Raw genomic sequence first — 27,324 nt, forward strand, 5'->3', positions numbered from 1 at the left:
GAACGCGGCGGGCTGGCGGGCCGCGCGCCAGTGGCGTGGCCAATGTTTTATCGACGATGAATGGCGATGGAGCCGCACGCTGGCTGGCGGGCTTTGCAGTGCTGTGCGGGCCGATACAGTCGGCTCCGCATATCGGCCGAACGACGCCCACCTCGCCCACGCATTCGCGCCGAGCTATCATTGACGGGCTTGTTTATTGAATCAGAATGGACGCGCCGCCGGTTATCGCGTGTCTGTGTGCGAATGCGCGCGGGTGTGTGCGTGCGCAGGCGGACGTGTGTGTGTGTGTGTGTGTGTGTGTGTGTCTGTGTAGGATGACACCCTCTCACTCTGCTGACTCAAACTCTCTCGCCGTGCCAGAGTAAAGTCTGCGGCTCTGGATCGGTCGCTCCGCCGTCCGCCGTCTAGGGTCGTTGCATTTCCATTGGCAGTGCGCAGTGCAGGAGCCGAGAACCGGTGCGGGGCGGGACGGGGGTGGGGCGTGGGCGGCGGCGGCTGCGAAGCCTGGCGGAGAGGTACGGCCGGGTGTTTGTTTGCGGCGCCGGGAGGGCCCTCCACTGTATTTTCGCACCCTACATGGATTTCCAATGCGTAGCCCCTCCCCGGCAGGTACACTACACGCAGCAATGCGCCGCCAAAGTCTTGCGAAGCCCTCCGCGGGGCCGTGCTTGAGCCCTGTGTGCCCTTTGGGCCTGTGGGCCTTTGGGCCCTCCTCTGCGGCCGCGTGTGCGGCACACCGTGCGCCCCGTTTGCCCTTTGCGTGCGCGGTGCGCGGTCCCCCCGCCGCCAACCCCTTGCCACGTTACCCCTTCCCCGCGGTCCCCGCTCGGCGTGCTCACTCCCGAAAGCTTTCGCGGCCGATTACATCGCGCCTCCCCGCGGAACGAAAGGCACAACAACCTCTCCAGCGCCCACTGGCCGACTCCAGGGCCAACTTGGGCTGCGGCGAGCAGCGGCGCAGAGCACTGCACGACGCCCGGCGAGACCCTGGTGCTATGACTTCCGGTCACAATCTCCACTTTCAGCTGCCCGCCACCACCCGCCTGCCCCCTGGAACGCCACCAGGACCTCCTGGAACGCCCCGGAACGCCCCGGCCGGCTCCCTGAATCAGAGCCATCCGGGACCACGTTGCGCGCGCGGCGCGGCGCGGCGTAGTGCGTGGGTCGATACGGAGGGCTTGGGGGCGGCGAGAGCGAGGGCGAGAGGGCCGGGCCGCCGGCCTGTAGGGCTGTCTAGGGCTGTCTGTAGGGCGCGAGGGGCGTGGCGTGCCGGGGCGTGCCGGGGCCCAGGCGCACGCCCGTGCGCTGGTCCACGCCAAGCTGCCCGTGCTGGACGAGGCAGTGTCACGGCGAGGTCGCCGCACCCCCGCCGCGCCTCCACCCGTCCGCTGCAGCCAGCAGCCCGTCGAGTGAGATGAGGCGTGTGTGGCCGCCGGGGTGGGCGCCTCTACGGCGGGCGGGCCGGGTGCAGTGCCGGCGGTGCAGCGGGGTGACTGGCCTGCCTGGCCCGCCTGGCCTGCCTGGCCTGCCTCGGGGCGAGGCGTCGCGTAGAGGGGGTCTCGGTTTGCGCCGAGAGGGTGCCCGCCCGAGTGCTTGCTTCGGCACCGCACCGGCGCGGCGGTCGCATGCAGCGCCGGGCCCGGCGCCCGGCGGCAAGGAACTTTGATTCCGAACGGCAGCGCTGGTTCTCTCTCACACCCCGACGGGACGTCCCATGAGCGTGAGAGAGTGCCGCCGTGTCGCCGTGTCCTGGTGGCGCATTTCAAGAGAAGCCGGGACTTCACTGCCGTCGAGCTGACTGGCTGCCCGTCCGTCTGTCCGCCCGCGCACAGCGCAGCACAGCGCCCGGCGACTTATCACGGCGATGACGTCAAGCACGTCAAGCAGGCCTCGGCCTGGTGCACTCGATCCATCGATGGAGAGAATGACTGGCAACATCGCGACGCCCACGTGCCCGCGGCTTCTCTGCCGAGCGATTCCCGTGGATCGTTTCGTCGGGAAAGATCCTTGGAAACGGCTCAGCTGGCTGCCGATACGGCAGAGCGGCAGTACGGCACACGGCACCTGCCCGCCTTGAGTGCATTAGCGCTAATGGTCCCAGTGGCGGTGGCGCCGTGCGCCGTCCCAGCGCGGCCGGGTCATGTGCTGGCCGCGCTAGGACGAGGCAGGCTGCCCGCTGCCCAGGCCGAGGCACCCGTTCCGGAGGACGCAGCCCGCTTCCTCGTCCGCCCCGTCAAGCAGCGCGAGCAGCGCCCTCGTTACGTCGCAGTGCACGCCCATTACTGCAACATTGCAACGCCCCGCCGAGGCACGCCGATTGTCCTTTTGTATTGCAGTGCTTCCCTTCTTCCCTGCTTCCTCCCTGCCTTTGCTGCCCTTGCCTCCCCTTCCCCGTTCCGTAGGTCGATGAACCGGCCGGGCCAACAAGCCCTGAGGGCCCCCGGCCGCCCCCGGCCGCCCCCGGCCGCCCCACCGCCACACGCCCCCTCCCCTCCCTGGGGGGTTGCACCGATGCTCAATGGACGGTGCGGGTGTATGGGACGCGACGTGTATAAGGCCTCGAGGTGGCGCCGTCGGCGGAGTGCAGTGCGGCCTGCCCGCCCGCCTGCCTGCCTGCACGCCCCATGTCCATTATGTCAGTCTGACGTCTGTCGGCGTGGCGTGGCGTGGCGCGCCGTCCGACTGGGAGTGCGCGCCCTTTGATTAATATTGCCTCTAGGCCGATCTATAACCCGCCCACTCGACACTGGGGGTCGTCCGTGCCACGCCGCGCCGCGCCGCAGTGGGAGTCGCCAGTAATAATTGTCAGCAGGATGATTCCGAAAAGGTGCTTTGTCGCGCCGCGTCTCTGTCTCTCTCATGGGGAGTCCTTTGTCGTGTATTATCAGTGGAGTCCCCGGAGTGCGGCGTCTGCTTTGTCCGTCGCGCGGTCTCTCGGCCTCGCATCCCCGGTCTCGGAACGCGCGGAACGCCACCGCGCGAAAAACACGAAGCCTTCCACCGGCCCGACCGGCCGGCTGGTTGACTTTGCAGTAACAACAACAGCCGCCCTGCCCTCCGCCGCCTTGCCGCGCGATCCTTGCGCGCGATGCTCGCCGCCACGCAGTCTGGCGTGCGCCGCCACGCCGCCATCCGCCATCGCCATCGTTTGTTTACGTTCCGAATTTGGCGCGCGCCCCGCTGCCTGCTGCGCTCGGCTCGGCCCGGGCTCGGCCCGGAGCGCCTGGCCCCTCCACTTCCCTCCCCGGACGACGCCGAGGGCCGAGGCGGAACTAGTTCGTGTTTCTCGCCCAAATGTTGGCTTTTCCGAAACGGCGCGCCCGCCTGCCTTCCTGCCTGCCGGCGGCTTGCCCGAACTACTTAACGGTGGCGCTGCTGCCGGTGCTGCCGGGGCGTGGGTCACGCCGGTCTCGGCGAGGCGACGGGGGTCTCGGCCGCGGCGCGGCTTTATTAGGACTACCGCCCTTGTGACACGGTGCCGCGCTCGAGGCGAGCTCGAGGCCTCGGCGCTGCGGGTCGACAAGGAGGCCACCAACTTGGCTCGCGGGCGCCAGGGGGCTCGTTACGGCACCGCGTCGCCACCGCGCCGCCACCGCGCCCCGGACCACTTGGGGTGGGGGCGGGGCGCCACCAAGTTTGCCGTGGCGGCGCCACTCACGCCAATGAACCTGATGAACCCCGCCATCCTGGATGATGCCGCTACTGCCAGGCACTCGACGACGGCGACGTCGAGGTGAGCGGGGAGTAACCTAGCGAGGACAACGTCGACAGGGAAAACGCCAGACCTCCTGAGAGACAAGAGCTGCTCGGAGAGATTCGTTCCTTCCTCGTCGTTTTTTATTCTCTTCCATCTGATTGGCGAGGGTCCCAGGTGGCTGGGCCGCCGCGCCGCCGCCTCGGGGGAAGCGGGTACACCAGCACCTGCCCCTCCGCGATGCACAACTGCACTGCTCGTCAAACATCGCCCTGCCAGTGCGGCTGCCAGGCCCCCGAGATTCATTGCGCCAACGTCTACAACGTCTACCACGACGGACTGTGATCTATTGTGATGCTCACCACCTCGAAATCTTTAAGGACCTTGTTAAATCTTAGTGGATCTACTAAAAATCCACTAAAATCCGCTAAAGTCTCGGCGTTTTTTTTGTGGTGCATCCTAATTAAGATAAGCGGCCCAGTAGCATCAATACTTTTCCCGAGCAGAGATAGGGTAAACTGTCAACCCGTGGCGTGCTTGGCGTGCTTCGCGTGCTGCAGGTTGCATGTCGCGGCGATCGCGGCCGCGTGTGTTGTCGGGTCGGCGGGTCCCTCGGGCCGCGCGGGCCGTGCGGGCGGCCTGCCCCAACCCGTCCCTGCTCGTCTGCTCGTCCTGGCCCGTCCCCGGGCACGCGGCACGCACGCCACTCGCCTAGATGGCCGCGGAGGCCGCCTTGCAGGTAGGCAGCCCAATGCCCCGGTGCGCGCTGGTTGCCTACCCACCAGGCGGCCTGCCGGCCCGGCCGCGCTTCGGTTTCGGTTTGTTTTGATAGACGCCGCGGGGTGCGGCGGCGCGGGGCGGCCTAGTCAGTCGTTTCCATTCCGCTTTGGCAGTGCCGTTGCCGCTGTTTGCCTGTTTGCGCCGCGCGAGATATTTCTCAGAGAGGCCCCACGGCTTCCGCGTGGGCTAAAAACTCTTTCTCAGCAGAGATTTTCTTTTGGTTGTTCCAGGTGGCGATCAAGATTATCGACAAGTCGGTGCTCGACGCCAGCAACCTGCAGAAGGTGTACCGGGAGGTGGACATCATGAAGCAGCTGGACCACCCCCACATCATCAAGCTTTACCAGGTGGGTTTTACAGTGTGGGGCGTGTAAGGCCCAGTCACTCACGGCCAAGGTCGCTTTTGGCCCTTTGGAACGAAAGTTGCCAGAAATAGCCGGGGACGAAAGGGCGCGAGGCGAGGGTGCCGAGGGCGGCGAGGGCCTGGCTCGGGCGATGCAGCGCCCTGTCGCCCTACACTGTAGGGCCTACAGGGAGGGGTCCGGCCGACGTCAAAGCCGTTCGATCTCACGGGCCACGCCCCACGCGGCCCCTCCGACGTTAAATACCTGCCCCTTATTTTTACAGCCTCTTAAACGTCGGACTGTCGCTCCAGTTTACAACACAAAGGGGCGGCGCGGCGCCGCGAGTTGATACAACGGCCAAATGTTGTTGTTGTTGTTGTTGTTGTCGACTGTGCGGCGTTCAAGTTGTCCCACTCGTCCGACGCGAACGCGGCTACTCGTCGCGCTGGCCTTCATTGTGTGTCGGATTGGACGTAACCGGGTGAAAGGCGGTGAAAGGGGGAGGGGGTGGCCTAGGGGTCGGCGTCGGCGGGCTTGCTTGACCGCCACACCGCTAGCCGCCACCGCCACCGCCGCCGCGGGCCGCGGCCTTTGGATGGCCGATGGCCGGCGCGCTGACATTCACAGCCCCACACCTCGCCTTGACTCAGCCCCCCGCCGCCGACCCCCGCGGTCGATGACGTCACGGCGGTGCTTGGCACGCCAGCAGGGTGTCGTCACGACACGCGGATGACGTCACGCGGCGCCGAGTCGCGCCGCCGCCTTCGGTTCCCTCTCGGCCTCCTCGGCCTTTGCCTCGCCGCCGCGGCCGCCCTAAGTTATGGACTGGCTAAGTCGGGATGGGCTGCCGCGCCACCGCTGGTGATCGAGGCGAACTTGTTGTGCCGTGGAGGCGCGGCGCGGCGCGGCGACGCGCGCGGAAAGCAGAGGAAGGCGCTGGCGCGATGCTCGCATTGGGGTGCTACATAAACCAGGCCGACGGCGGGCGACCATCGCAACCATCATGACGACCGGCGCACCACGCGGCACGCCACGCACGGCGGCTAGGTCGTGACGCAGGCGAAGCGGGGGGCCGCCGTGGAGGGCCGTGGAGGGGCGGGGGAGGTAAATAGTGCGGCGAACCTTTCTTTTGGGCTGACATTGTGTGTGTCGAGCTATTTCGGGCTTTCTGTGACGACAACGACACCGCGCCGACGGTTGGGCTTCGGCCAGCGGGCAGGCCGCGGGGCCGCGAGGGGCGGACCGGGCGGACGGTGCTCGGTGCGACGACGTCACTCCGCCTCTGTGTAGCGACCTGTCTATTTCTCGTGTACCGACGTAACGACCCTCGACCTTCTATTTCAGGTGATGGAGACGGCCAACATGATCTACATCGTGTCCGAGTACGCCAGCTCCGGCGAGATTTTCGGTGAGTGAACCGCTCTCTTCCAAGTTTAACCCGTTATCGGCCCGCAGGCCCGCAGGCTGAAGGGAAGGGCGCCTAAGGCGAGGCCTAAGGTCATGGCCGCGACTCACAAAGCCATTCGTCAACCGAATGGGGCCAGCTGACGCGCAAGCCGCACCGCACCGCGCGCCAAGCGCAGACGGACTTCCCTTTTTGGCCGAAACCTTTTTTCCTCGTGGGGATCGGCGGCATGGCCAGTCCACCTGAGGGCTTGAGTGGCTCCGCCGCGGCCAAAGGACGGGCGGGGCGGGCAGCGAGACGGCCTTGGTGGCCTCGGCGCTGGCCGCGGTGTCGCGCCCGGATTCTGCTAGTGTGGTGGGATGGATGGGATTAAGGGTGGCACTCCGGCCGCCATGCTGCCGGCCCCCAGACAGTGGACCCCCCGGCGGACGGCCACGAGGAAAACACGTCTTTGCTTCCCTCCAGTGGCCTTCAGCCGTGCTTCAGCCATGCTTCAGCCTCCCCAGGGCCAGGAGCGGCCCGGCGGCCCGGACCGTGGGTGTTCTAGTAATTAATTCCTTTCAAGCAGCGGGGCGGAGCGAGTCCCGGCCCGGCTTGCCCGGCACCACAGTGTAGGGGGGGCTAGTGGAGGGTTGGCCGGCAGTGCCGGCAGGGGGAGCACTCCCCGCGCCCGCGTTATTTCCCGCGGTCCAGAGGGCCGAGTTTAAACAAACTGACCGCGAGACCCTTCCCTTCCCGGTTCTGTTCCCTGGCGCCGCGGGGCGGGGCGGGGCGGGGCGCCTGTCCGTCTGTCCACGGAGGTCTGCTGGTCGGTTGGGCGGCGGAAAGCGCCCGCCGTTTATCCCCCTTTCTAATTCACGAGGTCCGCTCAATTATTCGTCGCGGGATTAGTTTTTGGCGGGAAAACGCGCGGTCCAGCCGCTGCCTTGTTATTGTTGCTACAGTGTGTTGTTTGTTTGGCCTCCGCAGACTACATCGCCAAGCACGGACGCATGACTGAGCACTCGGCGCGGCGCAAGTTCTGGCAGATCCTGTCCGCCGTCGAGTACTGCCATTCCAGGAGGATAGTGCACCGGGATCTCAAGGTAAGGAAGCGAACACTTTTTTTTTTGCGGTGTGCCCGCCAGTTCATAGCAGCGTGGTTTCCTGACCGCGGCGTGCGTGTTCTATCCTTTTCGGTGGGATAATCAATGACCGACAAAACCAAAATGAGACGCTTTCGCGCGTGAAAACGATTTCGCTGACGGTCACCGCCAACGCGCCGTGCCGTGCCGTGCCACCCCGCCCCGCCTCCAGCACTTAGGCGCCACCGACGTGATGGGGCCGTAATGGAGCGTATTTGACGTTTAAGCCCCTCCCACCACCGCGCCAAAAATGTCACACACACACACACACACACACACACCACACACACACACACACACACACACACACACACATCCAGCGCTGTGACGCACTCCGTGACGGTCATCGAAGGGCGGGGCGGGGCGCGCGCGGTGCGGCGCGCTTGTGGCTGGCCAGGACTAGATGACGTAAATTGGAGTATTGACCGAAGTGGCCCTACGGCCGTCGGGCCTAGGCCGGCCCAGGCCCTCGCCCAGGCCCTCGCCCAGGCCCTCGCCCAGGCCCCTGGCGGCTCGGCCCGGCTCACGGCCCGGCCTACATGCCGCGCCACGCTCGCGCCGCAATCTTTGAACTCCCAAAACTTGCCCCTGCCGCTGCTAATGCGATTAGTTTCCACCCTTAGAATAAACAAAAGTGAATTATTGGTGCCTCGAGGTGCGGCCCTGCCCGTGCCAGAGGAGGTGGGGGTGGGGGGAGTCCGCAAAACACACAGTCCGGTACGGCGCAAGGCGCAGCATGGCGAAGCAGCGCGTTTTTGTTGCTTTTTGTGTTGTTGTTTTTGGCCGGCAGAGGCTTGTGTGTCGGTGAAATGGGGGAGGGGGAAGGGACGGGACGGCGAGATTAAATCCGATATCGCTGCTTGTGGTTATGGGTCATTGGGCCGTCGTGAGAGAGTGCCGGCTGTGAGAACGCCCCCGCCTCCCACCCAACAGTTTTGAAAAAAAATGATAAAATTGGAGCGTTTACTAGTTTGTTTGCGATTGCTGCGCGCGACACCCGACACTCTTTCTCTCTCCCTCTCTCCCTCACTCTAAAAAAAATGCTTCTTAAATTTCATAATCTGGATTTGAAGTTATTTGTAGAACAATGGATCTTAAATTTCATATCCAAAAAGTTCTTAAATTTCATAACTTGCTGTTCTAAACTTTCAGAAGTGGTTTATGAAATGTAAGAACTAGTTTATTAATTTTTTAGAATCAATTGGTTTTGAAAATTCACATTTGGTTCTGAATCTCTACAACCAATATTATGAAACATGATAATAGTTTCATTACTGCCCACAAAATGTATAAATAAAAAATAATAATAAATAAAACCTTTATCCCTTTCTTAATGAATATGTTACAAATGATGAAATCTCAGAAAGCTATGATTTCTTTTCACACTCAGTATTATCGCAAATCGTTGCAGCTGGCTAACGGAAATAAGCATTGTACTGTAGTGCAGTCGACGCTGTTAACAGTCAGAGGCGCAGCAGTGCATAAGATCCAGATGCACTTTAGGGAAACTCGGTCGACACGCAGAAACTACTTTGGGGACGAGGATGAAAGAGGAGAAGCGAATTGACATAATACGCCACCCACACGTTCATCGCCCGTCCCTACAGTTAAGAAGATGGAATAACAGCACTCAGTAACACCGCTTTTGGCGAAAACACGTCCTTTTTCCGAGGGTCGCCAAAATAGCTTGTAACTCTTGAACACGAGTGGTGGCTGTTCGGCACCACAAGCAACACTTTAACTGCACTCTACGCACTACGCGCACTAACGGTACATAGCGAAACAAAATGATGACGCGAACTTGCGGTGACGCGGACGCGAACTGGATACGCTGTGCACAGCACTGGAGACAAAGACACACTAAAAGTGACGCAGTGTCGCCGAAATCCCGTGTGGCCGAGGGATTACGCGACCCCTCGCCGTGCACAGGTAGCTTCGGCTTCGGCCGGCAGGCCGGCGAGCGGTGATTTTCCGTGGAAGCAGCGCCGACTCGGCTCGGGGCGGCTCGGCTCGGCTCGGCTTGGCCGGCTCGGCTCGGCTCGGCTCGGCCCGGAGGACGGTGGCCGGTCAGGCATTGCAAGGGACGCGATTTGCAGCCTCTTGGGAAATACTACACACAAATTTTGAACATGCATTAACTGGAGCATGCCTGCAAGTACGCTCCAACAAGCGCATGCCCGCCAAGCATGCACGAACTAGTGCATCATGCCATGTACACGCGAACTGAAGCAGACAGCTCTCCATACCTCTCATTAATGTAATAACTGTATGCACTAAAAAGTAGTAGGCATACGCTAGCAAAAGCGTGCTTGCTCCAGTTAGTGCATAAAATGTACGTTTTTCAGTTTGTAGACCGCCCCTAGGACTCCTACCTTAGCGGTTCGGAAAATGTTAACACATGCCGATAAAAATGAAAACTTCACCTCTTTATTAATTTAACCATGAATAAAGGACTAGGCAGCAGGACTAAACGGTTAAAAATTTCAGAACCTTGCTCTAAAATCGGCTAGCGTTATAAACTTTCAAAGCGAAAATCTAGATTTTAAGAACCAGAGTTATAAGTCACTCTGTTCTAAAAGTTTATAACCAGTTAATCTTAAAATCCATAACCCAAATCTTAGGTTTCATAACACGATCTTAAATTTTATACGAAGGTTATAAAAATTGAGGTTTAGAACGTGATTATGAAATTTTAGACTCCTTTGGGTATGAAATTTCATAATTTTTTTTAGAGTGCTCTCTCCCTCTCTCTCTCTCTCTCTCTCTCTCTCTCTCTCTCTCTCTCTCTCTCTCTCTCTCTCTCTCTCTCTCTCTCTCTCTCTCTCTCTCTCTCTCTCGCTCTCTCTCTCTCTTTCTGTCTCTCTCTCGCTCTCGCTTTCGTGCCGTCCTTCAGTCCCTCGCGCGGCGCGAGTTTCGAAAGTGAAACAAGAGCGAAAGGGGTAGTGCCTCTTGCAGCCCAGCATCGGCACGCCAGTAATTCCAGAAGGGGGAGGTGAGAGGGGGGGGGGCAAGGGTTGTAAGGCTGCAGCGGGCCGGGCTGTGTCGCGGCATTGACGTCATAGCTTGGGGGCTTACAGGGGTCTGCGGCAGGCGGCGGCAAGGCGCTGCCGGGGGCGAAAGGGGGCGGGGGGGGGGGGGGGGGGGGGACTGGAGACCCACCAGTTGGGGGGCGGGGGGCAAAATTCAGGGGTGACGTCACAGCGTCAGCACGGCGTCAGGGTGAAGTCGGGCGTGAGGGAAAAGTGTGGGTCGCGCGAGGGATGGTCCTGACGGTCCCGGCTGTCCTGACAGCAGGGCGCACTCACAAAGGACAAACCACCCCACCCCTTGGACGTACCCCCTTCCTCTCTGTCGGACTTTCGCCCCCTCACGTGGTTTTCCAGGCAGGCCTTTGCTGTACCCTCGTCTGTTATGTCCCCAAAAATGTGTTGTGACGTTGTCCGGGTAACTGGGCGCGGGCAAAGCGCGCCAACTGGAGGTGGCTCGCTGTGGTCTAGTGACGACCAGCGGCCACCACCCCACTGTGCTGGGGAGGGCGCAGTAGCGAGAGACCCCTCATCAGTCGTCTGGCCGTGTCCTGAACTTGCTCTTGTTGAAGTAGCCAGAAAAATATGAAAAAAATCGCTTAGAAAATCCAATTACTTTTCTTTTTGTCTGTTCTTCCCCCGGATTGTCACAGTCAGCGGGACTCACCTGCCGCCCACTGGGCCGTCAGTCCGTCAGTCGCACACGCGGTCCAACTTTCCTTCCATTTGTCTCCGGGCGGAAAGCGGCGCGGAATTCTCTTTCCCAGCCGGGATTTTTTTGTTTTTTGAAAAGCTCGCTTTTTGTGCAATTGAATAATCCCGGCCATTCTGAAGTGATTCCTGGAGGCCGCTGGTGTGAGAGGCAGGCGGGAAGAGGCAAGGGGATGAGAGAGGGAGTGCCTTGCGTTCATCGCGGCCAGCCCTCCCTCCGCAATGACTTAAACTTGTTCTGCCGCTGGAATCCGGGCTAAGTAATGTCCGAAACGCGGCCCCGCCTCGGCGTGCCGTGCTCGGCGTCCCGGACTCCCAGACGTCGCGTTATTAGATTCTAAGCGCCGCCGCACTCCCTGCAAAAGAGGAAAAAGGAGGCTGCCGAGCGTCGCGAGGCCGCGCCGTTATGGCCGTCGGAGCGCCGAGCGTCGCCGAGGCCGTCGCCGAGGCCGTCGCCGAGGCCGTCGTCGAGGCCGTCGCCGAGGCCGTCGTCGAGGCCGTCGCCGAGGCCGTCGCCGAGGCCGTCGCCGAGGCCGTCGCCGAGGCCGTCATCGGGACCTTCCAGGATTTATGGCCCGAAGATGGATCGAGGCGGCCAAATTACCGCTCTGAATCGCAATGAGAATGGCGAGAAAGACGCGACGAGCCTATTTTTATCTTTTTGTGCCCGATATCTGTGATGTCGTCGGCGCACCCTGCCCCCAGTCACCTGAATATTGTCTAAAAACTTTGAAAGATAAATGGTTGGTTACAAATAGTAAAATTTGAAAGAAAAGATATCTCTGAGTTGTCTGCCACAAGCACATTCCTCTGTGGTCCGCAATGTTCCTCCTGAAACGACTGCGCTGCCTGCACAATGCCTGCACCGCCTCGGCTCGGTTCTCGCCTCGCCCCCTCCCTCTCCTTCTCCGCCCTCACATTCGAACGTTGGTCAAGGTTGCAGCGACCCGGCTAGCTCGGCTAGCCGCTATCCGTCCCGGGGATGGTGAAAGATTAATCCCGTCCCCTTTCCCGCGCCGGCCGGCCGGCGGCGCTACCCCGCGCTGCCCCGCACTACCCCGCGCTGCTCTCCGCCTCGCCGCGTAAAGTTGCCCTGACGCACGCGACACGCGGCGAGCACTCTGCCGCTCGCCCGCAAGAGAAATTCTTTCTGCTCTCCGTTTTTGTGGTTTCGTCCCCGTGCCCGGGCGAACTTTACTCCTCTCTGATTAATCCTCTCGCGACGACCCTCCCGCAAAATCTGCTTCTGCGGGCGATTCCTCGCTGAGCTCCACGAGCAGTGGCGCGGAAGTCATCACATTTCAATGCGGTGGCAGTGTGGCGGTGCGCTCGGCCAGGGCGCCGCCTTCAACAAATGGAACCCCTCGGCTGGTTTGCACTTCGCAAGACCGCGCTGGCGGCAGTGGCAGGGGCGGCGGGGGCGGCCCGGTGGCCAAGTTTGGGCTGCCTTATCCCACCCCGCGAAGGGATGGAGCATCCCAGGATCTAGCCGATGACGCACGCTCAGGAGCCCCACACCCCGCACCCCCACCCACCCCATCCACTCACCCTACCTTCCTCGCCGCGGCCCCCTCTACCCCCTGGCCCGCGGCGCTACTAACATCATTCGCCATTCTCTCTCTCTCCCTCGCCGTCACTTTCGCCGGGCCGTCGTGCCGCGCCGCGCGAGAGGGCTATAAATTACCATGCCGTTTCTCTCGGTACACAGCATAGGTGGAGGCGCGGAGGCAGCGCGCGGTGACATTGTCTCGTTTGTGATAAACCGCCGTGACCCTGCGGCCTGCGCGCCCTTTCATTGCCACTCACACACACGCACACGCGCGGACGTTGACACTGGGGGTGGTGGCGAAAAAAAGCAGCACGTACTGAAAAACAAACGAACAAAAAATCAGAAAAAGTAAATAAGTGCCGGTGTTTGAACCTCGACTCGCAATCCCTTGACAACGGCAGGATGACATTTTTCAGGCGGAGAACTTGCTGATGGACACCAACATGAACATGAAGATCGCTGACTTCGGCTTCAGCAACTACTTCACCCCCGGCGAGCAGCTGGCCACGTGGTGCGGCTCGCCGCCCTACGCCGCGCCGGAGGTCTTCGAGGGCAAGAAGTACGCCGGGCCCGAGATCGACATTTGGGTGAGCCTTTCCGCAGCGCACTGCTTCGCCGAGGAATCGTTTCGTCGCTGTCTCTGTCGCACTCACTCACCCCGGTGCGAGGGAGACGAGACCCTCGGCGCTCGGCGGGGTGACCACCATGGCGGCCACCATGGCCCCTTACGGCGGCGAGGTAGGCCGTCCCGTTGCGCACCCCTGCAGGCGGGACTGCCTACCCCCGGAATCGCAGGGGCTCCGCCCGCCAACACCCCGCAAGAAAATGAAGCGAACCCGTTCCTTTTTCGAAGCGAACTGAAAGGCAATTTATCTCTGTTTCTTTCTTTTTTGCAGAGTCTGGGCGTGGTGCTGTACGTGCTGGTGTGCGGGGCGCTGCCCTTCGACGGCTCCACGCTACACTCGCTGCGAGACCGCGTGCTGTCGGGCCGCTTCCGCATCCCCTACTTCATGAGCGAAGGTGAGGTGGCGGCCACGCCCCGCCCCGCCCCGCCCCGCCCCGCCCCGCCCCGCCCCTGGGAGGGACTCCAGCAGGACAGGCCGGCGCGTCCGCGTGCCGCCAGTTGAAAATAGGCCGTCGTCCGCGGACCGCGCGGCGCTCCCCCGCACTTCCGTCATCACCGCGAGAGGGGCTCGCAAAAAAAGCCCGCGGCCACTCGCCGCCACTGTGCATGTTTTGCCCGCTAAATTTGGAGCGTCCTCTCTGGGTCTTGGCCTCCGCCACTTTAAATTTAGCCGCACAACTCGACTCGACGACTCACTCGACCGCCGCCGCGGCTCACGCTCTCCGCGAGTCCCCGCGTCGCCGGCGCCGCGTGCGCGCCAAACGCTCCGCCTCTCTTTATTGCGTTTGTTTATTATTGGTGCAGCGACGGGCGCGGTGACCGGCGTGCCGGGGAGAGGAGGGGGGGGAAGGGGGAGTCGAGCCGGTAATATCTACTTCCCTTGACGTCACACCGGCACCGGCGTCGCAGCCGCGCAGCCGCGCTCAGGGGAGGCATCTCGCGATCGGTTCCTTCGCCTCGCTTCGTCAGGGCGCCGTCAATGCGCGCCGAAACACGTCCATCACGACGACGACCATGACGATGACGGGGGTCTTTCTTCCCCCGGCTCAAAGTTACGAGGGAACGGACTCCGCGCCGAAATTCGACGTTTGATGGGTGTCACCCGCGCGCGCCGTCGTCCGTAGCGTGTCCGCCGCCGCCGTGGTCGGGACGGGATAGGGATATTCGATCCCGAGATGGAAAACGGTTGGGCCCGGGCCCGGGGCGCGTCCGTGGACGGCGTAACAAGGAACGGGAACAAGGGGCCGAGGCCGAGGGCTGAGGAACGGTCGGCGAGACCACCAGATGGAAAATGGGAGGTCAGCTTAGGCCTCGGCAGGGCGTCCCCGATATCGGACTTGGGCCGGTCTGGACGTCATGGTGCAGGGAGACACCTACCCGGACGGCAACGGTGCTTTCCTCGCTCTGTCTCTCTCGCACTCATGGGACGTTGCTTAGGGGTGCGAGAGAGACAGCACTGCTCGGAATGAGTCAGCTTGCGGCGCGTGCCGCGCAGCCTGCAGGGCCCCGGCCGACCCGGCGGACCGACCCGGCGGGCCGAGGGGCGAATCGCAGCAGCATCTCGCGATACATAATGCAGGCGACGACGGTGCAGCCCGGCCCGGCCACGCCGGCCCCGTCAGGGCGTTATGCATGCAGAGATGACTTACTGGCGCGCTCGATGAGGGGGTGGGGCGGGGCAGGCGGGGCGGGCGGGGCGTGGCCCCTCGGGCCTCGGACCGGCATGATGTGCTGCTTCGCTGTTCCGTACGTCTCGCGAATCCGCCAGGGGGCACGGGGGAATCCATCGCTAAAGAAAAGTTGAGAAAGTTCGACGGTGCGACTGTTAGGAACTTGGATAGATCGACCTGTTCGTAACGCTTGGCGCCTTGCCTTCTCGTCCGCAGACTGCGAGTCGCTGATCCGCAAGATGCTGGTGCTGGACCCGGCGCGGCGCTACACCGTGGAGGACATCAAGTGCCACCGCTGGATGCTGGCCGAGCCGCCACACCTGCTGCCCGGCAGCGCGCCCTGCCCCGACTCCCTGGGGAGCCTGCCGCTGCGGCCGGAGCCCAACGAGCAGATCCTGCGGCTCATGCAGAGCCTGGGCATCGACTCGGTCAAGACGAGAGACGTGAGTAGCGAGGGGAACGAGAGGGTGCGCGTCGACGGCCTGGTACACTGCACTGTGGACTTGTTTCTTGTCGGCAGTCGCTGCTGCGGAACAGCTACGACCACCACGCCGCCATCTACTTCCTGCTGCTGGAGCGCGTCAAGGCGCACCACCAGGGCCGCTCCTACTCGCTGCAGCAGCAGCACGACCTGGCGGGGTCCGCGTCGCCCGCCTCGGGCGTGGCGTCTCCCATCCCCAGCCCCGCCAAGCACGCCGTGTCCGAGTCCCTGCAGCGGCGGCGGCCCAGCACCATCGCGGAGCAGGCCATGCGCAAGCTAGGCCTGGGCCTCGCCTACCAGACGGGCCAGTCGGGCCAGCAGGGCCACTCGTCGCTGTCGGCGGCCTCGTCGGGCACGTCGGACTTGGGCGGCTCCACGGTCACCGTGCACGGCGGCCACACGGGGTCCTCGGTGCGGCGGGCGTCGGGCTCGGGGTCCGTGGCGACCATGTCGTCGACGATCGGCGAGCAGCAGGGCGGCGCGGGACGCCTGCCCTACAGCGCGCAGCCCCTCGTCACCGCCGTGTCCACGGCCTCGGCGGCCGCCTCGGCGGCGCTCTCCGGGCTGCCGCACGACTTCCGCGACTACACGCCCTACCCCAACCCCGCCTCCACGACGCCCAGCAGCGGCAGCAGCGCCTTCGGACTGTCCGCCACCACCACGTCGGTCGTGTCGGCCAACGCCACGGACTCGCCCTCCTTCACCCTGAGCCAGGGGCTGGGCAGCAACAACGTCTTCACTAGCGGCCGCATCGCCACGGCCGCCCTCCACCACCCACCGCCATTCCGGGAGCAGGCGCAGCACAGCCAGACGCTGCAGCTTCTCCAGCAACAACAACAACAGCAGCAACAACAGCAGCAGTTCACCTCTGTGGGCTCCACGGAGGTGATGCCCGAGTACCTGCAGAGCACGCGGTACGGCTCGGCCTCCATCACGCCGCAGTGCTCCACGTCGACGGACGAGGGCGTGGAGACGGACATGGAGGACGCGGGCCCGCACTCGCACCACCACCGTCTGTCCTCGTACGCGTCCTCGTCGTCGTCCTCGGGCGTGGGAGGCGTGGGGACAAGCAACGGCGCCAACAAGAGCCTCAGCCAGCACCTCAGCTCCGACTCGTCCTGTTCCGAGTTCCTGTTCGAGAGCCTGGACTACCAGCTGGACCCGGAGCTGGCCGCCAGCCTGCCGTCGTGCACATCCCCGCCGTCGTCCAACGCCACGCTGCGCACTGAGCACGCCGCCATGCCGGCCAGCACGAGCGCCATCCACACCCACGCGTCGTACGGAGGCAACACCGTGACCTCGGGCTCGGGAGGCATGGCGTCCACGCGGCCGCTGTTCCGGCACAGCCCGCTGCTGCACCACCAGCACGGCGGCATGGGGTTGACGTCTCGCGCCCTCACCAGGTCGCCGGTGGACTTCCGCGAGGGCCGGCGCGCGTCCGACGGGTTGGTGGCTCAGCAGGCGGCGGGCGGCGCCGTGGAGCGGGCCGTGTACGGCGCGGGGCTCGGCACCTGCGTCGGCGCCGGGCTGGGCCTCGGGCTGGGCGTGGGCGCGCTCGGCGTCACCACCAACCAGGGCCTCGTGGCCTTCAACAGCCAGCGCCTGCACGAGGCGGGCAAGGCCAAGGGCGTCATGGAGCTGCACCTGGTGCAACAGGAGCACGCCGCGCTGCAGAACCTCTACCAGCGCGCCGTGCCTCAAGAGGAGCTCCAGCAGCAGCAACAGCAGCACACGCAGTACCAGGACCGGAGCTCGCACCACAGCCCCCACGGCCAGCACTGCCTGGGCCAGCACCCCATGCCAAAGAGGATCTCCCTGCCGGAGAACTTTAACTTCTCCAGCCTGGACGGCGACCAACAGTCCCAGTCGCAGCCGGCGCTGACCCAGGAGCAGGCCCTGCACCAGCTGCAGCAAGTGCAGCAGCAGCTTCAGCAGGCGCAGCAACAGCTGCAGGCCCAGCAGCAGCAGCTGCAGGCACAGCTGGACAACAGCGCGCCGCTCAACGGCAACTGCAACAACAACGCGTCGGGCAACTCCAGCAACTCGGGCAGCGCGTCGCCGTCGCCGTCGTCGTCGCCGTGCCCGCCGCAGGCCGGCAAGCTCAACAACATGGGCGCGCCGCTGCAGCAGCAACTCCTGCAGCACCGCCTGCTGCAGCACAAGCGCCAGATCCTGCAGAAGCAGCAGTCGGCGGGCGACGCGGCGGCCGCGGCGGGGCAAGGCGGCGCCGGCTCCGCGGCCAACGCGATGCACCTCACGCGGCGGCAGATGCTGCGCCAGGCCTCCTACAAGCTGGCCCAGCAGGCGCCCCTGGCGCTGCCGCCGCTGCCGCCCGCTCTGGCCGACCCCTCCTGCTTCCCGACCATCGCCGAGGACGCCCAGAGCCCCACGGAGGTCTCTCAGCACCCCTGGCCCGGCGGCTGCGGTCGCATGCTGCCCAACGTGCCGCCCCAGGTGTACGGCCAGCACATGCAGCAGCAGCAGCAACAGCTCGGCCTTCAGCAGCAACAGCAGCAGCCGGCACAGCAACAGCAGCAGCAGGAGACGGGGGAGCAGTGCTGGAACTCGCTGCCGCACACGCTGGCCGCCGCGTGCCACATCAGCGACTGCGGCACCCCTTGGCAGCAGCAGGGGCAGCCCCTGTACTCGTGGAGTGCGAGCCAGCAGGTAGCCGCCAAGTGCCACGAACAATAATTGTTGTTGTTGTTGTTGTAGCTTTCGGCACCGCCCGCACCGCCCTGAGGCCCCTGAGGGCGTGGCTGTAGTTTAGAGCGCCACGGCCTTCCCGGGCCCGACTTTGTGATAATGTACAGTAGCGACATGCCTCTTTAGAACGCTTTCACGTCGGATACTGAATGACTGTTGTTGTTGTTGTTTTCTTTGATTTATTTTTTATTTGCCAAGAGACAATGTGTGTTACAATTGTGGTTTTCAATGAGAGATGTATAACAATGTAGCGCTCGCTTTGGTAGATCTCATTTTATGCTTCTGAGGAAGGTTCTTGAAGATACAGTGAAGACTGTGGCCTCGTCGCATCACACCGTGTAGCACGCTGCGTAGTAGGTCGCACTCATGCAAGTCGTGGACGGGTACACTCTTGCTCGAAACAAAATTATTTTTGCTTTGTATTTTTTGTTACACTTTTGGACAATTTTTATTTAGTTTTTTTTTTTCGAGCCGACGAACAGGGCACTGTGGGCCTGCAGCGGAGCGAGTCGACAAGACTCACCCATTTTCGCCATACATCTCAGTATTGAATGACGTCACCGGCTGAAGCCAGGAACGCCATAGGCTGACGCCGGCAACCAGGGTAAACCTGGGCAAACCAGGGTAAACCAGGGGCGTCGCAACCGGCAGTGGGGCGTTTCAAGCGTGTAACTTTAATCTTTTCATGAAGGCTGTGCAATGCATTACCACCAAACTAGCGTGCGGGGCTCCTGTTTCGGTCCCGACGCGTCCCAGCTGGTCCCAGTCCAGATTCCAAGTTCCTGTCGTTGCCCTGGCAACACTATGTGTGAAAGGTGTAGGAAGGGGACGCACAATGGTGCGGGACTGTGTGGACATGACTAAATCACGTAACCAAAGGTTCTTCTCGTCTTACAAGATAAGTTATATTGTTAACAACAACCAAACACATTTCATATAGACTATACTTTCAATACTTTGTAGTTGATTTGTTTTAATAATTATTAATCAATAAATATCGCATCTTTTGTTCGTTCTTTTGTTGTGTCTTTGTTGACGATGTGTTTCGTACGAGTTGGCGATATGGAAAGACTGGAAAGATGTACAATGTGAAATACATTTTCATTTTTAGTGAAAACTTGAATTTGCTTTTGATTATCTTTTTGCGCGCACCCGTATACGTATAAAGCTTTGCATGTAGTATTATATTTTGCAAACAAAACTGCCAGACTTGGAGTAGAGATTACACAGCTTCATTGCGCACACGTACTCAAACACGTATCAGCTACATCGACGTCGGTGCCGATTTGGTTGACTGTATGCCCAATTTGACCCATCGGACCCACGCGCTGTACGCCAGGCGCAGTCGCGCTGAAAGTGCATGCGCGCAGCTTTAACAGATGGCTTGATCTAGAACTAGAGGCAACCAGAGCGAATTCACGAAGAATGGGGTGGCACCTCAGGGCCAGAGCCTTTTAAATGCCTTTTCGGACCTGCTTCCGGCGTTGCGGCCTTGGACAGGAAAAAAGTGCGAAGAAAGAAAGTTGCAAGGTGGAAAAGTGCGCTGATGTGAAAAATCTTTTGTGCAAACAAGAAGAATAAGAGAACCGAGCCCCCTCCCCTTGGTCCGCGCTCCGCAGCCCCGGCCGGCCTCGGCCCCACTCAGAGTGGAAGATTGTTCACACCACCCGCACTTCTTCGCTCTTTGCTCTTCTTCCTCCTTGTCTGGAAAATGCACAAAGTGGCCCAAATAAAATTACCCGTATAAAACCTCTCTTTTTTTGTAAATACATTCATATTTAAAAATGGCGCTGAAAACTGGTGACCTGCGGGCAGAAGAGTGTGTCTAGCAGCCGGCCGACCACACCACACCTTGGTTCTTCCGGTCCGGCCCCAGGGCCCGAGCGCTGAGCTAGCTAGACACTGACGATGACGACGGTGGTTGCTTTACAGACGCTGCAGTCGGGCTGGCCCACCATGCCCAGCATGGCCACCATGGCCGTTCAGGGGCTGCAGCACGTGCCGGCCTCGCTGCAGAGCTTGCAGGGCCTCCAGGCCGCCATGCAGCCCTCCATGCAGTCCCTGAACGAGGTGCCGCTCCTGGAGCTGACGGAGCAGGACGCCATCTGAGAGTACGAGGGGGCGGCCGCCCATTACGCGGGCCCGCCCCCTCCCAGCAGCGGCAACCAGCACAGCCACCAGCACAGCCACCAGCACCCCCAGGGCCACGGCGGCCACGGCCGGGCGCACGGCCTGCTGGGCCTGCCCCCGCCGAGGAGGCTGCTGCCCGCGGTGCCCGGCCGGCCCGCGTCCACCTCCACGTCGTCCCCCAACTTGCTCAACTCAGCCAGGCAGTAGTGGGCGGAAGGGGAAGAGACCTGGGTGTCTACGGCCAGGCACGAGTAGCATTCCCTCAACGAACCCGCTGCCCCATCGACGGACACCCCCAATCGTTGATGTTGTCTCTCGTTTTTGCCGAAAGCGGTGAGAAAAGGACGCACATCCTTTGCCTCTCGCTAACCATATGGCCCCGCGTGGTAGCAGAAGCTGGCGCCAAATTTGATGCCACGTACATTTAATTCAGTCTCCGCGCCGCAAGTCGAATGGGTTGCCTATCCTCTAGGCGAGTGGGAAGCAGGCAGGCTAAACGACGTGCCGATATTTATTTACGTCACTGGACCTAAACTGACGCAGTCTCAATCAATAAATGAGACTGATCTGATTATATTATTTGACGTTTTCTTTTTTTTTTCTGGGTTGCCTGCTTACGCTTCTCAAGATTCGACTATGGTACTCAAGGGAATGATGGGAAGCACGAGGGGAAAGGAAGAAAACTAAACATGAATGGTGGATTTGCTGACTCTTGATTTGAAATGAATTTGTCCCGCATTGCTCAAAACAGCACACACTATCTTTGTCAGCGGCACATCACTGTTGTCATGTGTCAAACTTTATTTCATTTTTCTTCTTTGTATCATTGGAGTCCAAAATTAAGTTATACTTCAATTGCCGTTTTTGGTCTAAATAAATAAGGTTTATATACGTTGGTTGATAGACAAGCAATGCCATTGCAAAATGTAGCTTTAAGACCTTTAAGAAGTGAACTAAAGTGGCACAAAAACACTTTAAGGGAAACTTTCTGACAATAAAGTTGCTTCTTATTTATTTATTCATACATATCTTCATGCTTTTTTGGGGGAAACGCTGGAGTCCTTCCCTCGCGGGAAGGGAGCTCCAGTAGTGAACCCTGCTTTATGTAAGACTTTGTTATTAGCACTTGTTATGTGCAAGATATCTCTGTATTGTCAACAAAATTTCATACTGAACAAATATGCCTTAAATGTTTGAGCCTAGTCATTTGAATTTCATTGTTTTTGTCCTTATATGAAATGGGCATACATATCATTGTACAATACAATACTAGGACAATGCTTGCATAATCATCTCTTATTTAAATCAATCATAAGTATAAATATCACCTCCAGACTGATGATCACAATCCTACTCCAGGAACATTCAGAGCAGGCAGAAATGAATAAACACTGTTTTGTTGCCAAGATACTGGTATTGTATTTCAACAGATGGAAGCAACTCATTGGGCCATTCTTGTTGGCTTGAATGCATTTATAGTTATGCCACAACACTGAGCGCAATCAACATATAACATCTATATGCACCAAGCAATTTAAAGACTTATACAAAAAATTCCCTTTGCTCTGCAAAACCAGCATATCAAATATTTCATTTCACAAACACATAATACAAACACATAGAGGCATTTGGCCATTTGTGCAAACGCAATAATATTTATAAGGTAACCTTAGGATCTCATGTCTACATGTAAATCATGACATGCTTTTGTAATTCGTTTATTTTGTAAACTATTAGCAACGCTATTCTGCTGGTCGGAATACTGTTCAATGCTGTATTAAATATAAGCTTTAATCAAGTGAAAAAAGGGCTGTTGTAATATTAAATGACTGTGGTTCTAAATCACTCTTGAATTTCAACAAAGAGAAGGCACAACTTTTTTTTACATATCCTGAGCAGAACCAAATGTTTTATAATATCACACGAATAGAAGTACTCCCTATCAGACACAGGAAAATTGAGGGCATTCAGCGGTAACCATTTGTTTCACCATTTCCTGACTTGGAAGCAAAAAACCCAGAACCATGAATTTATCAATATTGGTAGATTCTTTCTTTTTCATAGGTCTTAGGAAATAGCGAGAGCCCTGAATGTAATGATGAAATATGTACTGTATGTAATGTAGCTCATTAGATATCAACCATTTGGTACATACTACATTAAATAAATAAAAAATGAATTACCATGTTGTTAAAGAATTCTGGAATTTACTACCTCTGCAATCTCAACTCCCCTGACATATAGTACACTTATATACATGTTGGTAAAAATATATGAACAGAAAGATGTACTAAGGCATCTAAAGAATTAAGCAAACAGCAAAACTGTTACCAGGCAATTAGTTAAGTAGAACTGAACTAGTTGACAACAAGCACTGCAAAGGCTCAAGGTTTCATCTGAAGATAGTAAGAACCAAACTTATTCTTGAAAAGCAACAGACTTCCTTTATGAATAGTACTCACATTGAGTGACACTCGACCAATAGATTCTAGTCAGACAATTGTAACGCAATTGTATAAGCCTTCCTTTCCTTAATGTTTTCATTTGACTTTATTTAATTTTAACACTATAACTGGGACATGTCAACCAAGCACTGAAGGCCAATATTTCAATTCTCATCAACATGTTCATAACAGCTCCTTCCTCCAGTTTTAAAAACATTTCATAATCTTTAATATAGCAATAGCGTCAACTTTTACCCTTTTGCTTTAAAGAAAGCTAAACAACAGAGCAGTAAACAAATGCTAATTTACTGTCAAATAGACATAAAATGCTCATAACACATAGATTTTGAAAAGGGCATATCTAAAAATATTATTACTTTTAAAAGGGTAGGACAAAGTTTGAGGTATACACAATATCCATAGCAAGATTGAAGCATACTTAAAGTAGTCAAAACCAAATAAGTATTAAGTTTACTTAAAATTTTGTAAAAATGCTTTGATGCATGGAAGGTCTCTTTTGAGCCATGCTGCATTAATTCGTATTCTTTCCACAGTTTGCTGGACAGCTCGCTCTGCTCCACTGGTATTGTTTTCTGCGAAGAATTTCTCGACTTCAACAGCCATCTCTTCTGAGGCATAGTGTGAAAAGGAAGCAGAGATGAAGCCCGACAGAATAACAGGTGTTCCCTAGAAAATAAAAAGGTGAGTTATAAAAAAAAAAAAAAAAAAAACACATTGAGAAACTCTATGTTTTTACAAAAAATAGGGAGTACTTGGAAGGTGACACCTACATATTTCTTGTGAATTTCATCCCAGTTGTTTTTCACATAGTCCCAAACCAAATCACGGCCTTTCCGGGACTGAGCAATGGCGCCCATGAGTGTTAGAGTAGTTTGCCTCCTAACCTCGTCCTGTAAGAGATAATGACATAATGAACAGTTTCATAAGGTTGCAAGATCATTTCACTTCAAAACCTGTGCCAGTACAAAAACTTACAGTCAGGGCAAAGTTGAGAACTTCTTTATGAAGAGATTCATTTCGAATCGCTGCAAGGGCATGCAAAATTCTCTCTTTCTCTTCTTGAAGTGTTTCTTGTCTGTACAACTAAAAAGAGAGGGAAAGCTATGATTGGCACATTTGTATCATCAAATACCTTTGGAGGAAAAGTGTTAAAATTACCGTCAAGAAAGTTTCGTAAGTTGCAGCATCAGCACTCCTCAAGACAGTTTTGTAGACTGTGCTTCGAATATCAGACCACAAGGGAGCTGAACCATTCTTGTGGGCTTCGAATCGCGTGTGGCATTCAGCAACACTAGCTTCATCTTCAAAGGCATATAGGAGATCCAGGATAACATTTCGAAGAAGCTTGTCCTTGTGACCTATCAACAACACAACATGAACATGAGTAAAGGTAAAAAATAACTGCCAACACAACATGGATGAGTGCAAACCTTCATCAGGGCGAGGATCCCATGAAACAGTTGAAGCAATATTTGCAAGCAATCGGCGACCAAAGTTAATGAAGTTGGGCTGAATATCTGGGGCATATTGCAGAAGCATTCTGATCTTGCTGAGCACTGATGTCATTGAAGACCAAACAGTGCAGTTGTCCTCATTCTGCATTGCTTCCAGCAAGAGCAAAGCTTGGTCAGTACTGGTCTGTCCGGATTGAACCTGAAATGGGAATCCAAGAATCATCAGTGTGATCAAATTCACCTCAGGTGCTTGCTTCCATAGAGTGAACAAAAAGCTTACAAGAGCAAACAAATCGCCAAGGAGACCAAGACGGTCCAAAGGTGGAAGAGACAAGTCAGCTACAGCCGGTTTGAACTTCTGGAGCATTTCAGTGGAATACTGAACTCTGTAAAAGCCAGCACTGCCCGGGTTGAGTTTCACCCAATCATTTTCTCCCACTCCACTGATCACCACTTCAGCTTCTCTCTTGTCCAATAACACTTCATGAAGAACTTCATTAGGTGCTTTTGATGAGCTGAATTCAATAGGCACCATCCACATTTGAGATTCTGAAAAAAATTATTTTATGGAAAAAAACATTCAGATTGAAAAAAGTAAAGTTATTGTGTTTTTTTAAATGAGAATTAAAATATTTACTCACCTCCAGAGCTAGGACTACCATCAGCCCAATACTGAGTCTGTTTTAAATAAAACTTCCTATTGTTGCCATCCTGCTCACTTCGAACAGATATAACAGGATAGCCCATCTGCCTAGTCCAGAGTGACATAACTGAGGAAATAGGCTTGTTGGAGACCTCTTCAAGAGTTGACCACAAGTCATCAGTGGCAGCATTACCATATTTGTATTTATTGAAATACAGATTCATGCCCCTGGCAAAATCCTACAAAAAATTAAATATTTTTTTGTTTTTTAAAAAAAGAAGAGGAAAAGTTAAGGTGTTCCTTTGATTTACAAGAGACAGTTAGACCCATAATCGAATACTCACAGCATCACCAATGTACCTATGCAACATTCGTATGACTGAAGCACCTTTGCTGTAAGATATGTCATCAAATATTTCGTCAACTTCAAGGGGATGACCCACTGGTACCTGAGAAGTACAGACATAATCAATTATAGCTTCAAATGTCATATTTAAAATTAAAAAATTTAAAAAAAGAGGAAATACACAGAAGAACAATATAATCGTACCTCAATTGGATGACTGTTTTTCAAAGCATCTAACTTGAGAGCAGGGCTCCAAGTTTCTGTGACAAACTGAGTCCACATGTCATACTCTGGAAACAAGCTAGCCACACAAAGGAACTCAGCAAACGTGGCATAACCTTCATTCAGCCACAAATGAGTCCACCATTCCTAAGGAGAAAAAAAATATTATGCTGAATAATGACAGTACTGTAGAGTCTTCAACAAAAGAGCCACTAAAGACTATAAAATAACTTACCATGGTGACCAGATTGCCGAACCACTGGTGAGCCAATTCATGGGCAACAATCAGCGCAATCCACTGCTTTCTTTGCGTTGAAGTCATCAATTGATCAACCAGTAGACATGTCTCCCTGTACGTCACAAGGCCCCAGTTTTCCATGGCACCTTAAGAATAAAAATCACCTTGTAAGATAAATATTATAAAATAAAATGAAGACAGAAAGTATTAAGTTTACCTGCAGCAAAACTGCCAATAGCAATCAGATCCATTTTTGGAAGGGGATATGGCATTTTGAAGTACTCCTTGTAGTAAGGGAGCACTTTCACAGCTACTTCCAATGCGAACTGTCCTTGCTCCTGCTTTCCGACAGGAGTGTAAACACGGACTCTAATGCCCTCTGGTGTGAAGTCCTCAATGTAATCAAACTCTCCAACCACAATGGCAACTAAATAAGTGGACATAATGGGAGTCGTTTCAAATTTGACAAGCCTGTTTCCATCAGGAAGGTCTTCTTCTTGTTTCACAGGCTGAGGAAAAAGAGAAGCAGAGGAAAAAAAAATCAAATTTTCTAAATTTAAGTCTTAAGATAATTTGAGTAATGAGAAAATATAAATACCATGTTAGACAAGGCAACTCTGTTCTTTGGAACAGCAAGAGTAATATCAAAAGATGCTTTGATGGCAGGATCGTCCCAACAGGGGAAACACCGATGAGCATCACAAGCTTCAAATTGAGTGACTGCACAGTAGCGCTCCTCATTGGTGTCATGACTTCAAACAAAAATGAGTACAGAAATGATTAAAGAGTAACTGTTAAAATTATAAGATAAAGACACAAACTAAATTTTACCTCGTGTATTTACTGCGGTACAGCCCCTTCAAGCTGTCATTTAGCTTTCCGCTGAATTTCAGGGTGAATTTGCACTTTCCAGTGGGTACTTCTGAAGAAAACACCAGTGCAATGGTTTCACAGTCATTGACAGATGTGTCAACCTCAGTCGCCTTGATAGCGCTGCCATTGCTAAGTTCCAGTGTGACATCCTTTTCAACTTCAAGATCAGAACTGTTCAGAACAATACGCTTAGTTGGCTCTTTCACCTGGAAACAAGAAAATCCAGAATGTCAAATTTTTAAACATAAAAGAGGTCAAAAAGATCTGAAACCTAACTACGCAACACTGAGAGGGAGGAAAAGGACAAGCAAACAGCCATGACAGTGTGTATTAACCAAAATTTTGAAGTAAGGGCACAAATATAAGGGAATACTTCTATCATTAATCAGGATGCCTTATCTCATGAGTCATCATTCGGGCACCAAAGGGACCACATCACCGGTGCCGTCAGGTTATGTTTACATTACTTCTACAACGGGATACTGGGGAAGTGTGGCAGGAAGGTCCATGAAAACCCCAAAACCACCAAACCCCCAAACCAATGCACCCTTACCTTTCCCCAAGTGGACAGGTGCCCGTGCCCGCTTGGAACCCGCATTTTTTAAAAAAAGGATCGTCCTTAAAATAAAAACAAGCAAAGGGTTTTTTTGGGGACCCCCTGGGGCAGGCCCGCTCGAAGAACGGGGTTTGGGAAAAACCGGTTTAGGGCCGGCCTCCCAAGGGGAGTTGAAACAACCTTCCTTTGCGTTGACGATGGACACCGACGGGAATGGGCAAGTGCTTACAAAACAGCCTGACTCTTGTACGCTCCTACGAAACCCTAACCACAAATTCAAGG

At 56.3% G+C, this 27,324-nt stretch overlaps 2 protein-coding genes across 2 annotated transcripts in view; one reads left to right on the forward strand and one right to left on the reverse strand.

Moving 5' to 3' along the window:
- The window catches only part of LOC117639961 (serine/threonine-protein kinase SIK1), a 41,097-nt gene extending 20,786 nt beyond the window's left edge, over nt 1-20,311 (forward strand). Inside the window, exons 3-10 of the mRNA XM_034376074.1 lie at nt 4,705-4,821; nt 6,163-6,226; nt 7,193-7,308; nt 13,050-13,220; nt 13,530-13,653; nt 15,145-15,371; nt 15,449-18,076; nt 20,057-20,311. Coding sequence (XP_034231965.1) covers nt 4,705-4,821; nt 6,163-6,226; nt 7,193-7,308; nt 13,050-13,220; nt 13,530-13,653; nt 15,145-15,371; nt 15,449-18,076; nt 20,057-20,224 — 3,615 coding nt within the window. The 3' untranslated portion in view covers nt 20,225-20,311. The remainder of the gene's footprint in view (nt 1-4,704; nt 4,822-6,162; nt 6,227-7,192; nt 7,309-13,049; nt 13,221-13,529; nt 13,654-15,144; nt 15,372-15,448; nt 18,077-20,056) is intronic.
- Nucleotides 20,312-21,639: 1,328 nt separating this feature from the next.
- Nucleotides 21,640-26,716, reverse strand: LOC117643417 (puromycin-sensitive aminopeptidase-like; the record flags this gene model as incomplete). The annotated part of the gene is made up of 13 exons (XM_034382307.1): nt 21,640-23,376; nt 23,481-23,600; nt 23,686-23,793; nt 23,869-24,068; nt 24,141-24,363; nt 24,445-24,713; nt 24,806-25,046; nt 25,152-25,256; nt 25,358-25,522; nt 25,611-25,759; nt 25,831-26,122; nt 26,212-26,365; nt 26,445-26,716. Coding segments are annotated over 13 exons (2,514 nt in total), but the record flags the coding sequence as incomplete, so codon positions are not given.
- Nucleotides 26,717-27,324: the final 608 nt, after the last annotated feature.

Source organism: Thrips palmi, unplaced genomic scaffold (assembly GCF_012932325.1).
Source record: "Thrips palmi isolate BJ-2018 unplaced genomic scaffold, TpBJ-2018v1 HiC_scaffold_1, whole genome shotgun sequence".
Classification (NCBI taxonomy): domain Eukaryota; kingdom Metazoa; phylum Arthropoda; class Insecta; order Thysanoptera; family Thripidae; genus Thrips; species Thrips palmi.